General features: G+C 57.8%; 3 protein-coding genes across 6 annotated transcripts in view; all 3 read left to right on the top strand.

Moving 5' to 3' along the window:
- The window catches only part of STAT5B (signal transducer and activator of transcription 5B), a 60564-nt gene extending 57759 nt beyond the window's left edge, over nt 1–2805 (top strand). For all 3 annotated transcript variants that reach the window (XM_028520310.2, XM_028520311.2, XM_028520316.2), the window contains exon 19: nt 258–2805. In XM_028520310.2, coding sequence (XP_028376111.1) covers nt 258–384 — 127 coding nt within the window. In that variant the 3' untranslated portion in view covers nt 385–2805. The remainder of the gene's footprint in view (nt 1–257) is intronic.
- Nucleotides 2806–7904: 5099 nt separating this feature from the next.
- On the top strand, nt 7905–11683 carry GHDC (GH3 domain containing). Of its 2 annotated transcripts, XM_036033919.1 has the most exons (8): nt 7905–8190; nt 8494–8615; nt 8721–9222; nt 9633–9825; nt 9940–10011; nt 10088–10221; nt 10591–10676; nt 10944–11683. In XM_036033919.1, the coding sequence occupies exons 1-8, from the start codon at nt 7920–7922 to the stop codon at nt 11160–11162; spliced, it is 1599 nt and encodes a 532-aa protein (XP_035889812.1). In that variant the 5' UTR covers nt 7905–7919; the 3' UTR covers nt 11163–11683. The 2 variants fall into 2 exon arrangements, with proteins under 2 accessions (XP_035889812.1, XP_028376946.1); XM_028521145.2 differs by having other exon boundaries at nt 8494–9222.
- A 914-nt stretch (nt 11684–12597) lies between these two features.
- Nucleotides 12598–14395, top strand: HCRT (hypocretin neuropeptide precursor). Its single transcript, XM_028519183.2, has 2 exons — nt 12598–13076; nt 13922–14395. The coding sequence occupies exons 1-2, from the start codon at nt 13056–13058 to the stop codon at nt 14291–14293; spliced, it is 393 nt and encodes a 130-aa protein (XP_028374984.1). The 5' UTR covers nt 12598–13055; the 3' UTR covers nt 14294–14395.
- Nucleotides 14396–14483: the final 88 nt, after the last annotated feature.

The raw sequence follows: 14483 nt of genomic DNA, 5'->3' as shown, positions 1-14483 counted from the left end.
CCTTCTCCTTCATCTCCCTTTTTTTTTTTTTTTTAAAGATTTTATTTTTAAGGAGAGGGGAAAGCAGGGAGAAGGAGAGGGAGAGAAGCAACAGTGTGTGGCTGCCTCTTCTGCGCCCCCTACTGGGGACCTGGCCCGCAACCCAGGCGTGTGCCTGACTGGGAATCGAACCAGCGACCCTTTGGTTCTCAGGCCAGTGCTCAACCCACTGAGCCACACCAGCCAGGGCCCTTCATGTCTTTTCTTTCTCTCCCAAGCCCTGACCCTGTCCTTGACACGGATGGAGACTTCGATCTGGACGACACAATGGACGTGGCACGCCGCGTGGAGGAACTCCTCGGACGGCCCATGGACACTCAGTGGATCCCGCACGCACAGTCGTGACCTTGCATCTCTGCCTCCAGCGTCTGCGTCCTTGCTGGAGGAGTCGCTCTCATGGATGTTCTAATTCCATGACTCGCTTCTCTTTGGAAACAATACTCATAATGTGAAGTGTTAATACTAGTTGTGACTTTAGCGTTTCTGTGCATGGTGACACCAGTGAAGGGAGTGTTTGTGTTGGTGTGTGCGTGTGTGTGTGCGTGTGTGTGCGTGCGTCTGTACATTGCGGTGTCCCTCCCCCTTGCTGTCCCGGGTTCAGCTGCGGCACTGGGGCCACAGACGGAGGCTGTGGTGGTTTTAACCTTGTACGAAAGGGCAGCCGGTCCCGTGAACCCTGGGACTCGGACATGCGTCTCGAGGGTGGCTGAACGTTGACATGTGGCTGTTCAAGTAAGAGGACAAAGGGAGGAGGAAGCACCTCCTCTGTAGTGAGTCTCCGTCACTGTGTCTGCCAAGCAATTGTTATATAACCACGATGGCCTCTGCTCTTCTGCTGAAATGTAGAAACTGCCTTTTGAGGAGGAAAGTCCATCCTCCCTCCCCTCTCCCCCCCGCCCTACTTTCCTGGGCAGGGGCGGGAAAGGGGGCCGCACGGGAGGACTGTCGTCAGGGCAAGGAGAGTCAGGGGTCTTCGGATGGGTGGTGGCTTTTTCAATAACACGTAACCTGTCTTAATGTTCTCTCCGTCCCTCCTCCCCTCCCTTGCTGTCCCCTCCCCCGCCCTCCTCTCGCTCAGTCCCTCTGTGTGCGCACGTGTGCAGGCACGTCTGGGGAACCGGAGGGAAGAAGAGAGGGTCACGTAACCGGAGCTCACGGTGCTGCAGTCCTTGGTGTTGCGGCCGGAGTGGAATGCCCAGCCCTGGCTTGCGGGCACTGAGAATGTCCCCCTGTCGCCCGGGGAAGCTGCCGTCCAGTCTGCCCGGCCTTCCCCCACGCAGAGGCCGACTGATAACAGCTTCTTGCAAATGTCAAATGGTGTTTCTGTTTCCAAATTGAGACTTCTTGTGTTGTCCTTCCCACCCTAATTTGACATCAAAATTCTTCTTTCCCGTGTCCGGTCCTGTGCCACGCATACCCAGGTCACCTCGTGTCCTTTCGCTGCTCACCCACACGGTCTCCGGGCGTGGCCGGCAAGGCGTCGTGGCCCGCCCGGCGGAGGGTGCTGGGTGGCAAGCACCAGTGATTGGGGCGGGGGGGGCAGCCAGGTGTGCTAGACGTGTGGTGAGCTGAAGAAAGGCGACTGAAAGTCTCAGCACAACCGTGTCCGCAGTTTCTTCTGTAGCTTCACCCCGGAAGGAAGGAGCGGGCTGCGGCAGGCAGGTGGGAAGAGAGGAAAGCAGGTATCGCTTTTGGGTCAGGCCCTCCAAGGTCACCCCTCGCCCCCTCTCCAAAGGGAGGACATGACCACACCCAGGAGAGAATGGCCCTAAAAACCTTATTTTTATACATGTGAGTAAATAAACATATTTTTTTTACAAAAGTAACTTCTGAACTTATCAGTGTTTTGATGTTAAAGGAGAATATTCCTCTGTAGTAAATTATTTATTGGAAGATAACTTTTTAAAAGCTGCTGTTTGCCCTGGCTTGGTTTCATACACTGATTTATTTTTCTATGCCGGGCGGTAGACTCACTCTGCCTCGGAGGAGCCGGCTGAGCCTTCCACGGACACCAGCATTGATGTAGGAGCTGCTGTGAGCCCCTTACGTACCGCGCCCCTCGACATTAGATCAAAGCGCCACCTGCGAGGGTGGGGGGGCGGGGCAGAAAGGAGGCCTAGTTGTGCTCGAATCCAGGCCAAAGGAGCCCGCACCTGCCCGTCACTCAGGCTGCCCAACACCTGTCTCTGAGCGCTGCCCGCCGGCCCTTCCGCCGCAGTGGTCCCAGCCTTAGCGCATGCCGAGGGCGGGGCTCTGCCTGGACAGTGGGCCCTGAGGCGCCAGGGACAGGTGCCGCATGTGGGGTTCCGGTGCTTGCCTAGTTGCTGATTCGTCCTCAGCTTTCCGGAGGCTGCGCCCATCGGCGGGAGAGATCTCTGACCCAAGGGTGTGCTCGCTATCTGCATTCTACTTTCTCTCCGCTCCTCGTGCACGCGAACCAGGGGAGGTCCTGGGAAGCCGTGGCCGCCCCGCCTCTCCCCCGCCCCGGGCACGCGCACGTCATCCGCGTGGCCGGCTTCTCGTGTGCTCTGCGCAGGGTTTCGGGGGGGGGGGGCGGGGGGGAACAAAGTTAATATAACTTAAGGTTGAAGTATACTTTTTACAATTTTCCTTCTTAAAACTTTGTGAAATCATTTCAGATACATATTTTAGTGCTGAGGCAGATTGGTCTATGGCTACCAGAAAAGTATTGTGTACAGTTTTACTTGGGGAAATCACCAAATAGTGTATTTTATGTTACAATAAAGATTTCCTCTGAAGGGACAACCCAGAGTCCTGTTTTATTTTTTATTTTTTTCCAGCAGGTGGCCAGGGGGTGGCTGGGTCGGGGACGTTGGAAATCACCCGCGCGAGTCTGAAAGGGGGCTGGTTGGGGGTCGGCTCCTCCAGGCACCGGGCACCAGCTCTGACGGCAGACGGCGGCGCTCTTACCTCCTGCTCAGCGCATGCTCTGAAGATTAGAACGATCGTCTTCCCCTCCCAGCCACCCAACTGCACCCTCGCCCCGTTAGGAAGCTCGCCTTTGAAGCTCAGCGCGCTCAGAGCGCCTGCCCTGAGCGCTGCCTGTGGGAGGAGAGACGCGGTTCCCGCCCACAAGAGCGTCGCTGTCAGGAAGGGGCAGCGAGGAGACTCGGGTTCACGCTGCTGTGAATAAAGGTGTTCCGAGGCCGCTGTCAGGCGCAAAAGGACATAGAGGAAGGGTACTGAGCAGCTCGGGCTGGCTCTTAAGGAGCAAATGGTAAGAGAACGGAGAGGGCATTCGTTCACCTTCTGCAGTGGGCATGTCACCCGGAGGTGCACCACCGTCTCCTGCCCCAACCAACACCAGGGACAGAGCCGTGGCCCAAAGAATGTTGGCCCCAGAGGGGAGTGAGAAGGTCCAGAACAGAGGGCTTTGGCTGTCTCCCCAAAGGAACTGACTGCGTTTGCAAGAAAAGTGCGGGCGTGAGGGTGTTCTCCGAGACAGGAGGTTGCGGTGACAGTCGGCAGGGGAGTCATGGCTTTGTTAGGGGTACAGCCTGAGCTGTGGCTGTTTGCTAGAGACAGACCGGGAAGGAGATGGCCAGGAGGGGCGCTCTCGGGGTCAGAACAAACCTCAAATGCTGACCTTGAGTCTGTCCCTTCAAAGAAGCCTGGATGTGATGGAATCAGTCTGTGGAGGATTTTATTTTCCAGGGCATTGTTGAAATACAAATGTAAATATGTATAATCAGCCAATAAGGAGTGTAGTTTAAGAGCAGGGTGTGGCCAGGGAGACCTGTGGAAATCACCGTCACACTAGGGTGACGAGGCACGCTCAAGTCCGCAGCCCCTGAGGAACAGTAGCAGACCACACTGTGGGGGGGGTTGGTGCTGAGCAGTAGATACACTCAAGGGGTCCAGCCACTCATTCAACCCCATGCCCTGGAACATTTACAAATATGTGGAAACAAAACAATATGCTCGTAGGTAACCAATAGGTCATAGAAGAAAGCACAAGGGAAATTAGAAAATACTTTGAGATGAATGAAAACGAATACACAACATAAAACATACGGGATGCCACTAAAGCAGTGCTTGGAGAAAAATTTATGGCTGAAAAGACATATTAAAAAGGAAGGGATGGGGGTGTAAGGGGACTAAATGGTAATGGGAAAAAAAGACAATGCAGATAAAAAATAAAAAGGAAAAATCTCAAATCAACCCAGCCTTGCACCTTAAGACACTGAAAAAATAAAAACACAAGCTAAATCTAGAGCAAGCCGAAGGGAAGAAACAATAGAGCAGAAATGAATGAAATAGGAAATAGAGAAACAATAGAGAAAATCAGGAAAACCAAAAACTAGTTAGTTCTTTGAAAAGGTCAACAACGTTGACGACCTTTCACCAAACTGACCAAGAAAAAAGAATGAGAAACAAAAGTGGACACACTACTACAGATCCTACAGGAGAGGGAGGATTGCTGTGAACAAGGTGCACCTGTCCGTCGGATAACGTAGATGAAATAGACACATTTCTAGAAAGACGAACTACTGAAACTGACTCAAGAAAAAAATAGATCATCTGAATAGATTTATAACGAAGTGATTTTTTTTTGTAGGTACTATTCAAAATTACCCACAAAGAAAAGCCCAGGCCCAGATGGCTTCACTGCTGAATTGCACCAAACATTGAAAGGATACCAATTTTTCTTTTGTTAAAAAACAAACAGCCCTGGCTGGCGTAGCTCAGTGGATTGAGTGCAGGCTGCAAACCAAAGCATCGCAGGTTCGATTCCCAGTCAGGGCACATGCCTGGGTTGCAGGCCACAGCCCCCAGCAACCACACATTGCTGTTTCTCTCTCTTTCTCCCTCCCTTCTCTCTCTAGAAATAAATAAATAAAAACTTAAAAAATAACAAAAAAAAAACCCTATTTTATTCTTCCACATCAGAGGTAGAGGACATACCTGTCTTTAGGAGTTTAGCATTTTTCACAGAGCAACTTGCACCCACGTCACCTGAAAGGAATGTTCTCATGTAGACAAGCAGGCCCACCATGCTATGCGGGGACCTGAAACAGATGGCCCTCGGCAAGCACGTACAGCTTGGCTACAAGCTACCTGTATTCCTGAAAGCTACGCATTTCAAGCTCCCGTCCTCTTTCAGAGGTGGAGACTTATCCTCTGGCTGCTGTCTGAGACTGCTCCTCTCAGTGAGTTCTCCTAGTGAAGTCTCTGTTTGATTCTTTCTCAGCCTTCTGCTGTGGTCTCTCGGCCTCATCCGCCTTCCAAGGTCCATTTCAGTGCGCAAAGGACACGATCAAGATAACAAAATGACTTCGCTGGCATAGCTCAGTGGATTGAGTGCGGGCTGCAAACCAAAGTGTTGCAGGTTCGATTCCCAGTCAGGGCACATGCCTAGGTTGCAGGCCAGGGCCCCCAGCAACCACACATTGATGTTTCTCTCTCTCTCTCTCCCTCCCTTCCTTCTCTAAAAATAAATAAATAAAACATTTTTAAAAAGATAACAAAACGATAACCCACAGAGTAGAAGGAAATATTTGCAAATCATAGGAGACTTGTTTGTAAAATATATAAAAAACTCCTACAACCTAATTTAAAAAAACAGTTAAAAATGTGGAAAGCATCTGAAAACACATTTCTCCAGGGAAGCGGTACAAATGGCCACTAAACACGTAAAAAGACAGTTAACATCATCAGTCATCAGGAAAATTAAAATAGACTCAAGTCACTTCACACCCCACTAGGATGGCTAAATCAAAAGGTCAGATAATAACAAGTGTTAGCAAGGATGGAGAGAAATCAGAACCCTCATGTACTGCGAATGAGGGTGTAAAATGATGCAGCTACTTTGGAAGCCAGATTAGCCATTCCTTAAAGAGTTAAAAAAAAAAAAAAAGCCCTGGCTGGTGTAGCTCAGTGGATTGAGCACGGGCTGTGAACCAAAGTGTCACAGGTTCGATTCCCAGTCAGGGCACATTCCTGGGTTGCAGGCCATGACCCCCAGCAACCGCACATTGATGTTTCTCTCTCTCTCTCTTTCTCTCTCTCTCTCTCCCTCCCTTCCCTCTCTAAAAATAAATAAATAAAATCTTTAAAAAAAGAGTTAAAAAAAAAGAGTTGCTATACACCCCAGCTAGTCCACTCCTGGGTCTCTATACAAGAAAAATTAAAATACATGCCCACAGAAAAGCGTGTACACAAACGTTCCTAACGGCGTTATACATAGTAGCCAAAGTGCAGAAATGAGCTCGTCCATTGATGAACGGGTAAACAAAGGTGGTGGGCGCATGCTTTACACACGGTCTTGGGTGGTGTGGCCGCCCATGGAAGATCGTTGGGGAACAAAAAGGACTGAACTTTCGATTGGTGGCACATGACCACGTGGAAGAACCTCGAAAACCTTGTGCCAAGTGGAGGAAGCTGGACCCAAAGACCATGTGTCACAGGATTCCATTTGTGGGAGAGGTCCCCAACAGGCAAATCCATTAGGACGGAAAGTAGATTTCTGGTTGCTTGGGTCTGGGGTGGGGAAAGATGGGCAGGGCCTGGGGGGTATAGCTGAAGGGTGTGGGGTCACTTTTGAGGCAATGGAAATGTTGTAAGCGGATGTTTGGGATGGCACGTGACTGGGAATGAGATCTGCCCGGAAGAGTATCCAGCCGTGCAGTGTGCAAAATAGAGACATTTACTGAAGAAGATGCAAGAAACATGGTACACGGGACAAGGACGCCTCAGTCCCCTTCCAAGTGGGCAGGCACCTTGGGACCTCACACAGTTCTCCCAGTCGCCAGGCGCTGCCCTGGTATTTTTCCTGATTCTCATCAACGGTCTGAAATCTCTTCCCTTTCCAAGACGACCTTGGCCATCGTGCGTCCTGTATGTTGAGAACACGTGTGTGCGATCAGCTTGGCTGTACATGGAAGTGAGACTCTTCTCTCGTCTTTGCCCTCTCCCAGCACACTGCCTAGGATGCAGGTCGCATCCTGGCAGAATGTTCGTTCAATAATAAAAGTGTTTTCTTTCTCTGCCCAACTTGGGGGAGAGGATTTCTGGATGGAGCGAAAATGTTGGTTCTTAACAGTCCTCAAGCCCAAGTCCGCTCCAGGATGGGGTGTGCCGCTTCCTGGCTCTCTCTTCCACAGTCGGCTTCCTCTTCCTCCACCCGCACAAGCGTGAGGGACCACGCTACTCCAGCCCTAGTTTCCCACTTGGGCCGGCTTCGGCCAGCACCCAGCTCAGCTTCCTTTGGCAACCTGCTCCTTTAAGAGCCCCCCCCACCTCAGCTCCGCCCTCCGGGCCCAGTGGCCGGATTTCCCTGTTGCGAGGCCCAGCCCTTTAAAGCCACGGCTTCATCTTTCTGGCCGGCCTGTGTATTGAGATCTAAGTGCTGAGGGGGGCCTGGATGCTGGGAGCAGGCATCAGCGGGCTGTGACAGGTGCACATGGGACATGAATCACTGCCCAGGGCTCAGGAGGGACACAGAGCAGGACAGGGTGGACCCTGGGACGAAGCAGAGCCACTAGGAAGTGGGCAAGACCTCATTTGATAAGCAGCCTCTGCGTGCCAGGCCCCGTGCCAAGCCCTTTCTGCCCCTTCTTGTGGGGAGGTGTTATATTCCCGTTTGACAGACAGGGGACAGAGGTCAGAGCAGCCACTCCAACCACATACAGATAGCAAGTGGCAGAGCCAGGATCCGAACTCAGGTCAGTGTGACACTAAAGCCTGGTGTTCTCTCTGCCTCATCTGCCTGACAGGGGTCCTGCCTTACTCCCCAAACTTCCCGTGTCTTTGGTTTTCCTGCGCCGGCAGAATGGGGGGTGGTGGTAAGAAATGAGTTATCCCCCCCACCCCCAGTACCAGCACCCTTGCCCCTTCCTCCGCCCAGGAGCTGCCTGGAGATGCTGCTGCTGTTCCTCCTGCTGCTGCTGCTGCTGCTGCTGCTGCCGCCACTGTCCAGGCTCTGGCAGCCGTGGTCGCCGGGGCCCAGGCTGTCCTGGCTTGCCTGCCTCCAGCACCGGGTGGCATGGGGCGCCCTGTGCTGGGCAGCCGCCTGGCAGCGGCGGAGACTGGAGCAGAGCACGCTGCGTGCCGGCCAGAGCCAGCAGCAGGCCCTGAGGTGGTGTCTGCAGGGAGCCCCCGGCCCCCGCCGCCCGCTCAGGGGGAGCACAGGTGTGTTTTCCAGGGTCTGGGCAGGTGGTCTAGAGAGAAAGAAACCACACGGGACAGACAGGTTCCAGAACCTGAAGACCCCTCTTCCCACCCTCTGCTGCCAGCACAGAGGGGCCTGCCCCACCAGAGACCCTCCCCAGGTTCAGGGTGGGCTTTCCCATCCTGGACCCTACTGGCCCCTCCCCCCAGGCCTCTTCCACGTCATTCCAGTCCCTTCCTCAACAGCCTCACCCATCGGGCCTGAAACTCCTGGGAAAAACCCTGTGGCTGCCTGACCGGTGTGCGGTGTCTTTGGGGCTACAGATATGAGCGCCTTCCGGAGTCATCTCCCTCTGACCAAGGCCAGCCTGGCCCAGGAGGAAGAAAGTGGGGAGCAGCTCCTGCCCCCTGCCTCAAAGCAGCACCATGGGAAGGCCTCTCTGCAGGTAAACAGCTCTCCCATGGACCCCAACTTGCAGCCACACCCTCCCCTCAGGGTGGGCAAAGACTCCCCAGATGGGGGGCCAACACCCTGTCCTGTCTCCCTCCAGGCCACCTTGCTGGGTCTGGCAGCCCTGAACAAGGCCCACCCAGAGGTCCTGGTCCCAGGAGGCACAGCCTGCCTGACTCCTACATCCCCCTGGCCCAGCCCCCTCCCCTGGCCTTGGCGGGTCCCCAGCCCGGGGAGCGCCCCTGGAGCCAAGGACCCTGGGGCCCTGCTGCTGGAAGCACTGAGGTCCCCGGGGCTGCGGGCACTGGAAGCCAGGACGGCGGTCGAACTCCTGGACGTCTTCTCGGGCCTGGAAGCCAATGGCGAAGAGCTGGCCCGGGCGCTGGCTGCCGGGGGCCCCGGAGCACCCCTCCCCTGGCGGGCAGCTGAGCTGCGGGAAGCCCTGGAGCAGGGACCCCGAGGCCTGGCCCTGCGGCTCTGGCCGCAGCTGCAGGTGGTGGTGACTCTGGACGCGGGAGGCCAGGCCGAGGCTGTGGCTGCCCTGCGGGCCTTGTGGTGCCGAGGGCTCGCCTTCTTCTCGCCTGCGTATGCTGCCGCCGGAGGTCAGCGGGACTCAAGGGCGGTGAGCTGGGGGCCGGGGGCGGAGGGCACCCAGCTAGTTGCCACGTAGTGAGCCCTTCATTGTTATCTCATTGAACCCTCCCCAACACCCTGTATATCCTCCCCAACACCAGCAGCTCCATTTCACAGAGGAAGAAACTGAGGCCCATAGAGGTTGCGCTAATGGGCAGAGCACCAGCCTTTAGCCCTAGACGTGCCGCATCCAGCAGCACTGCCTCGTCCCAGTCGGAGCCCTAGAGGCCGCGTGCTGAGCCTGGGGGAGCTGGGAAGGGGCAGGTGGAAGGGCAGCAGTGGGACCAGGTGTTCAGGGGATTGCGGCGTGGAGTCTGGGGTCAGGGCCTGGCAGAAAGCCCCGGCACCGCCAGACGAAGAGGCCGCTTGCTCCCCGCAGGGGTGGTGGGCCTGAACCTATGGCCGGAGCAGCCTGGTGGGCTCTACCTCCTGCCCCCTGGCGCTCCCTTGATTGAGCTGCTCCCGGTCCGGGAAGGAGGCCAGGAAGAGGCTGCCACCACCGTCCTGCTGGCCGAGGCCCAGGAGGGCGAGGAGTATGAGCTGGTGCTGACTGACCACACCAGCCTTACCAGGTGACGACGGGCCTGCCCCGCAGCCGCCTCGGGCCCTCCAGGACCCCGCTGAGGGCCAGGGGCGTGAGCTCACGGGTGCTTGGGCCCGACTCACCCCCATTCCCACCCGGGCAGGTGCCGCCTGGGCGATGTGGTGCGGGTGGTTGGTGCCTACAATCAGTGCCCCGTCGTCAGGTTCGTCCGCAGGTAGGTGGCTCCCTGGGCATCGGAGGGGCTGTCCTTGTGCCCTGGGCCCCTCTGCCTCCCCCTTCTTTCTCTCTAGGCTGAGCCAGACGCTGAGCGTGCGAGGAGAAGACATCGGTGAGGACGTGTTTTCTGAGGCCCTGAGCCGGGCGGTGGGACAGTGGCCAGGGGCCACGCTGTTGGACCACGGCTGTGTGGAGAGCAGCGTTCTGGGTAAGCTTCTCCATCAGCTCCTGCTCTGCGTTCCCGGGCTGGCTGCCTCTCAACCCACACCCATCCTGCTGGGAGACCTCCAGGAGGAAGGGAAGACCCAGCCTCCTTTGCTGCTCCTAACAAAAGTCCTTCCCCAGGTCTAACTCCCATGCCTCCTGCTGCTGTCTCTCCCCGTTTCCTGTCCTGTCCTGTTTCATATTCAGGGCCACGCCTGGGTTTCTCTCCATTTCCCCACTTATGCTCCAAGAAACCCTTGTTTCCCAGGAGCCTCAGAGTGGGGAAGCGTGGGGGGGTGCCGCGCGGGGGCAGTGGGCGTGGCTTTGGAAGTGGCCTCATTCACAGGAGCGGTGTATGTGGGTTTGTCTGCAGATTCCTCCGGGGGCTCTGCTCCCCACTATGAAGTGTTTGTGGCCCTGAGGGGGCTGAGAAACCTGTCTGAGGAAAATCGAGACAAGGTAAATGACACGGGGACAGGATCAGTCCCTGGGACTGCATGTCCCCGTTGCACTGCGTGGCCCCAGGTGCAGTGGACACAGAGTGACCGGGAGGTGGGGCAAGGAGGGGAACTCTCCTGAGGCTCGGGGATGGGAGGGGTGAGTCCCACAGACACGCACGTGTGCACATGCATCTCCTGCCCGCACATGTGCTGGGCAGCGTCATGCACGCCTCATCCACACTCCACACAGCCCCACGCCGGCCTCACTCTGCCCTTCCGTTCTCAGCTGGACCACTGCCTCCAGGAAACCTATCCCCGCTACAAGTCCCTGCGCTTCCGGGGCAGCGTGGGCCCTGCCCGAGTCCAGCTGGTGGGGCCCGAGGCCTTCCGAGAGCTCCGGGCGGCCCTGGCGGCCTCTCCCTCGTCGCCCTTCCCGCCCGAGATGCCTCGGGTCCTCAGGCACAGGCGCCTGGCCCGGCTCCTGCAGAGGAGAGTGTTGTCCTGAGCCGAGGCCCGCCCACTGCCCCCCGCCCCCCAGAAGCTGCCTCTCTCTCTCCTCTGGGGCTTCCCTAGACGGGGAGCCCTTGGCCAGGGTCTCTGACTCTGTCACCCGTCAGTTGCTCGTCAGAGCTGCTGGGTCTTAGGGAGGTCCAACCTGGTCAGCCAGGTCTGGAGAGGTGGCCTCGGGGTGTGCCAGACACCAGCAGCACCCTGCCCGGAGCCCACCCTGGAGGAAGCTGACGGAGAGCTCCCACACACGCCGGTCTCAGCCCAGCGCGCTGGGCGGGCTGCAAGTGCCGGGAGTTAACGTTCCCAGGAGCCACCTTCCGTTGGCCAGGAGCAGGCGCTGTGAATGCCGACCCCAGCCTCACTGTCCTGCAGTGCGACGATTCTGACGCGTGTTCTGTGCCAGCTGCCCACGGGTCACGGTTAACACAGTTCTTATGCTTTCCTCCCGTCCTTCCCGTCCCCACTGCCTTACGTGTTTTCTGGGTTCAGCTCCCTAATAAACCTCTTGCACCCAGATTCTTGACTCAGGGTCTACTTTTGGGGAAATGGTAGCGGTCCCTTTGCCCTGCTCCTGCGGCAGCCTGTCACCTCCAATCCCCAGGCTTCCTCCCCCCCCCCACCTCCACCTCTGCTGGGGCAGGCCCTGCAGAGCCCCCAGGAGCCCTCGGGCCCCCCTGCCATGGCCTAGGTCAACCCAGAAGACACAGACCCCCCTCCTCCTACTTCTCTCCATCCCAACCTTAACCTAAATGTGAGGGGCCTTGCTTGCCCATCCAGCCGCCTCTCTCCTCTGGAGGAAGCCACAACCATGAGGCCCACACCCCACTACCCCGAGTGGGTTAAGCACCGTCACCTCCAGGTCTTTGCTCGAGGTGTCTCTTCAGCAGAATGCCTTCTCTCCTGAACCTACCAGTAGACACCTTTTCATGGAAGGGCTTTCCAGAGTCCTTCCTCCCACTGAGCTACCTCATGGGCCCGGTCACACCCCCGCCTGGGCTTTGGAGCTCCTCGGAAACCAGGCGTGTCCCGTGCACGCCGTGGCTCCAGAGCCCAGGGAGGCCTGATGCAGAGCTGATGCTCGGTGGACAGGGCCCTGGATGCCAGAGACCGCAGCATGGCGGCCCCCTCCTGCAGACAGTGGGACGGAACCCCACCTGTCCCCTCCAGCAAGAAAGCTGGCGGGATCCAAGGATGACACCACCAGGTGCTTCTCTCCCCACGGCCCAGGGTCGGTCGTCAAGGTTTTCCATCTTGGAGGTTAGTGGAAGGAAGGGGCTGAGGGCAGAGAAGGCCGGCTGAGAAGGCTTTTTCCGTACAGGAAGGCGGCCCTGGAGCCGGGCAGACCCCAGGAGCAGAGACGAGGGGCGGAGGGAGGGAGGCCCGCTGCCTGGGTGCCCTCCCCGCCCCCGCACACGCTGGGGAGAATGGGTGTCACGCCTGCCTCCTCTCCTGACCCTCATTAGCAGCCGCCTCTCCCCACATCATCCCCGGCCAGCGCCCCAGCCCAGGCCTCTTTTGTGCTCCCAGATTCCTGGGTGCAAGGTGGCCTCATTAGTGCCCGGAGACCGCCCCATCTCCAAGGAGCAGGCGGACAGACAAGGGGGGCACCAGAGGCACGGCAATGCAACTCCAGCCTCTGGGTGCCTTGGCGGCCATTCCTCGGGCCCAGCCTGGCGACGGCCCCCCTGTGGGAGGCTAATCTTAGACTTGCCTTTGTCTGGCCCCAGTGTGGACGCGAGTGCCTGTCCCCCCCCCCCCACCACCTCGGAGCACTATAAACCCCAGGCTCCTGGGGGCGGGTAACAGTCGACAGCCTCAAAGTTCCTAGCTAGCCGGACCACTGCCGACGACACCATTCCCTGCTACTCCACTCTGAGCTCCAGACATCATGAGCCCTCCCTCCACAAAGGTAAAGGCCCAGGGGTGGAGGGGGTGCATCACCCCAGGGGGCAATGAGAGTGCTTGCTCAGGGGCTGGGAGAAAGGCTGGAGGTGTCTCCTGTCTTGGTCTTCTCCAGTGTAGGCTCTGAGGTAGGGAGGGGACTGGGTGGACCCTTGGCGGAGCACCTGCCTTGGTTGACATTCGATTTGTGCCCTGTTCTGCGAAGAGCTCGTGTTTATTGAGCACTTACGATTCAGCAGGTGCTGGGCTTGCACCTGTCATCTCTTTATCCTCCCAGCAGCTCTGCACAGCAGGCATTATTAATGCCCAATTCACAAGTGAGGAGGCTGTGCCCCTGAGGGCAGGGAGCTGGCCCAAAGCCCAGTTCGGTGTCCCCTGCCAAGGAGCAGGCAAACAAGACAGCTTGGGTCCTGCTAGCCCTTGATTTGCACGGGTTCGCCCCTGTGGGGAGGGGAAGCGGGACTCAATAGGGCCTGTTTCCCTGAGTGTCCGAACTTCCGGTGCAGCCAGACTCTGACACACCGGTTTTCCTGTGGAGTGGTAAGCGCTCTAAGGGGGGTACAGCGAATTAAGGATCCCCAGAGGAGACAGGACTCATTCTGCTCAGGGGGTCTCGAGAGGCCTCCTGGAGGAGATGTTGTGCTGAGACGTAAAGGATGAGCAGGTAAACGCCCAGATGAGACCCTCTCCAACCCTCACACACCATTGCCAAGAGGCAAGAAAAACGGAGGGACAGAGAGGGAGGGGCTCAGGCCAGGAGGGGGCGCGCAACCACCAGGGCAGGGCCTGGATGGAAGGACTGGAAGCAGGCGCCGCGGGAAGACCCACAGCACCGGGTCTCCACCTCTGCAGGTCTCCTGGGTCGCCGTGACGCTGCTGCTGCTGCTGCTCTTACCGCCCGCGCTGCTATCGCCCGGGGCAGCGGCGCAGCCCCTGCCCGACTGCTGCCGCCAAAAGACGTGCTCCTGCCGCCTCTATGAGCTACTGCACGGCGCCGGCAATCACGCGGCCGGCATCCTCACTCTGGGCAAGCGGCGGCCCGGCGCCCCAGGCCTACAGGGCCGGCTGCAGCGCCTCCTGCAGGCCAATGGCAACCACGCAGCCGGCATCCTGACCATGGGCCGCCGCGCCGGCGCAGAGCCAGCGCCGCGCCCCTGCCCCGGGCGCCGTTGTCCCGCGGCGGCCGTCTCTTCTGTTGCTCCTGGGGGACAGTCTGGGGTCTGAGGCCGTGCCTAGGCTATGACCTGGCCCTACCCTCTCCCCAGTGCACTCCTGGTGTCAGCCCCCAGAAAAAAAAAGAGGGCAATAAAGACAAGTTTCCGTTAATGTGGCTGGTCTCTGTTCCTGTGTTGTGGAGTCCCGCCCTCCAGGGGGCGTAAGAGTCTTGCGAACTATAAGGAGTCCGAGAGCCTGG

Source organism: Phyllostomus discolor, chromosome 8, assembly GCF_004126475.2.
Source record: "Phyllostomus discolor isolate MPI-MPIP mPhyDis1 chromosome 8, mPhyDis1.pri.v3, whole genome shotgun sequence".
Lineage (NCBI taxonomy): Eukaryota > Metazoa > Chordata > Mammalia > Chiroptera > Phyllostomidae > Phyllostomus > Phyllostomus discolor.
Note: the sequence above shows the minus strand (reverse complement) of the source record. Positions and strands in the feature narration are given on the sequence as shown.

Excerpts from the sequence above, each read along its gene's own strand:
- GHDC (XM_028521145.2), top strand. The coding sequence starts at position 7,920 with ATGCTGCTGCTGTTCCTCCTGCTGCTGCTGCTGCTGCTGCTGCTGCCG. Across the intron at positions 8,191-8,493 it reads CCCGCTCAGGGGGAGCACAG|ATATGAGCGCCTTCCGGAGT; the intron begins GTGTGTTTTCCA and ends TTGGGGCTACAG. Across the intron at positions 9,826-9,939 it reads GACCACACCAGCCTTACCAG|GTGCCGCCTGGGCGATGTGG; the intron begins GTGACGACGGGC and ends CCACCCGGGCAG.
- HCRT (XM_028519183.2), top strand. The coding sequence starts at position 13,056 with ATGAGCCCTCCCTCCACAAAG. Across the intron at positions 13,077-13,921 it reads TGAGCCCTCCCTCCACAAAG|GTCTCCTGGGTCGCCGTGAC; the intron begins GTAAAGGCCCAG and ends CCACCTCTGCAG.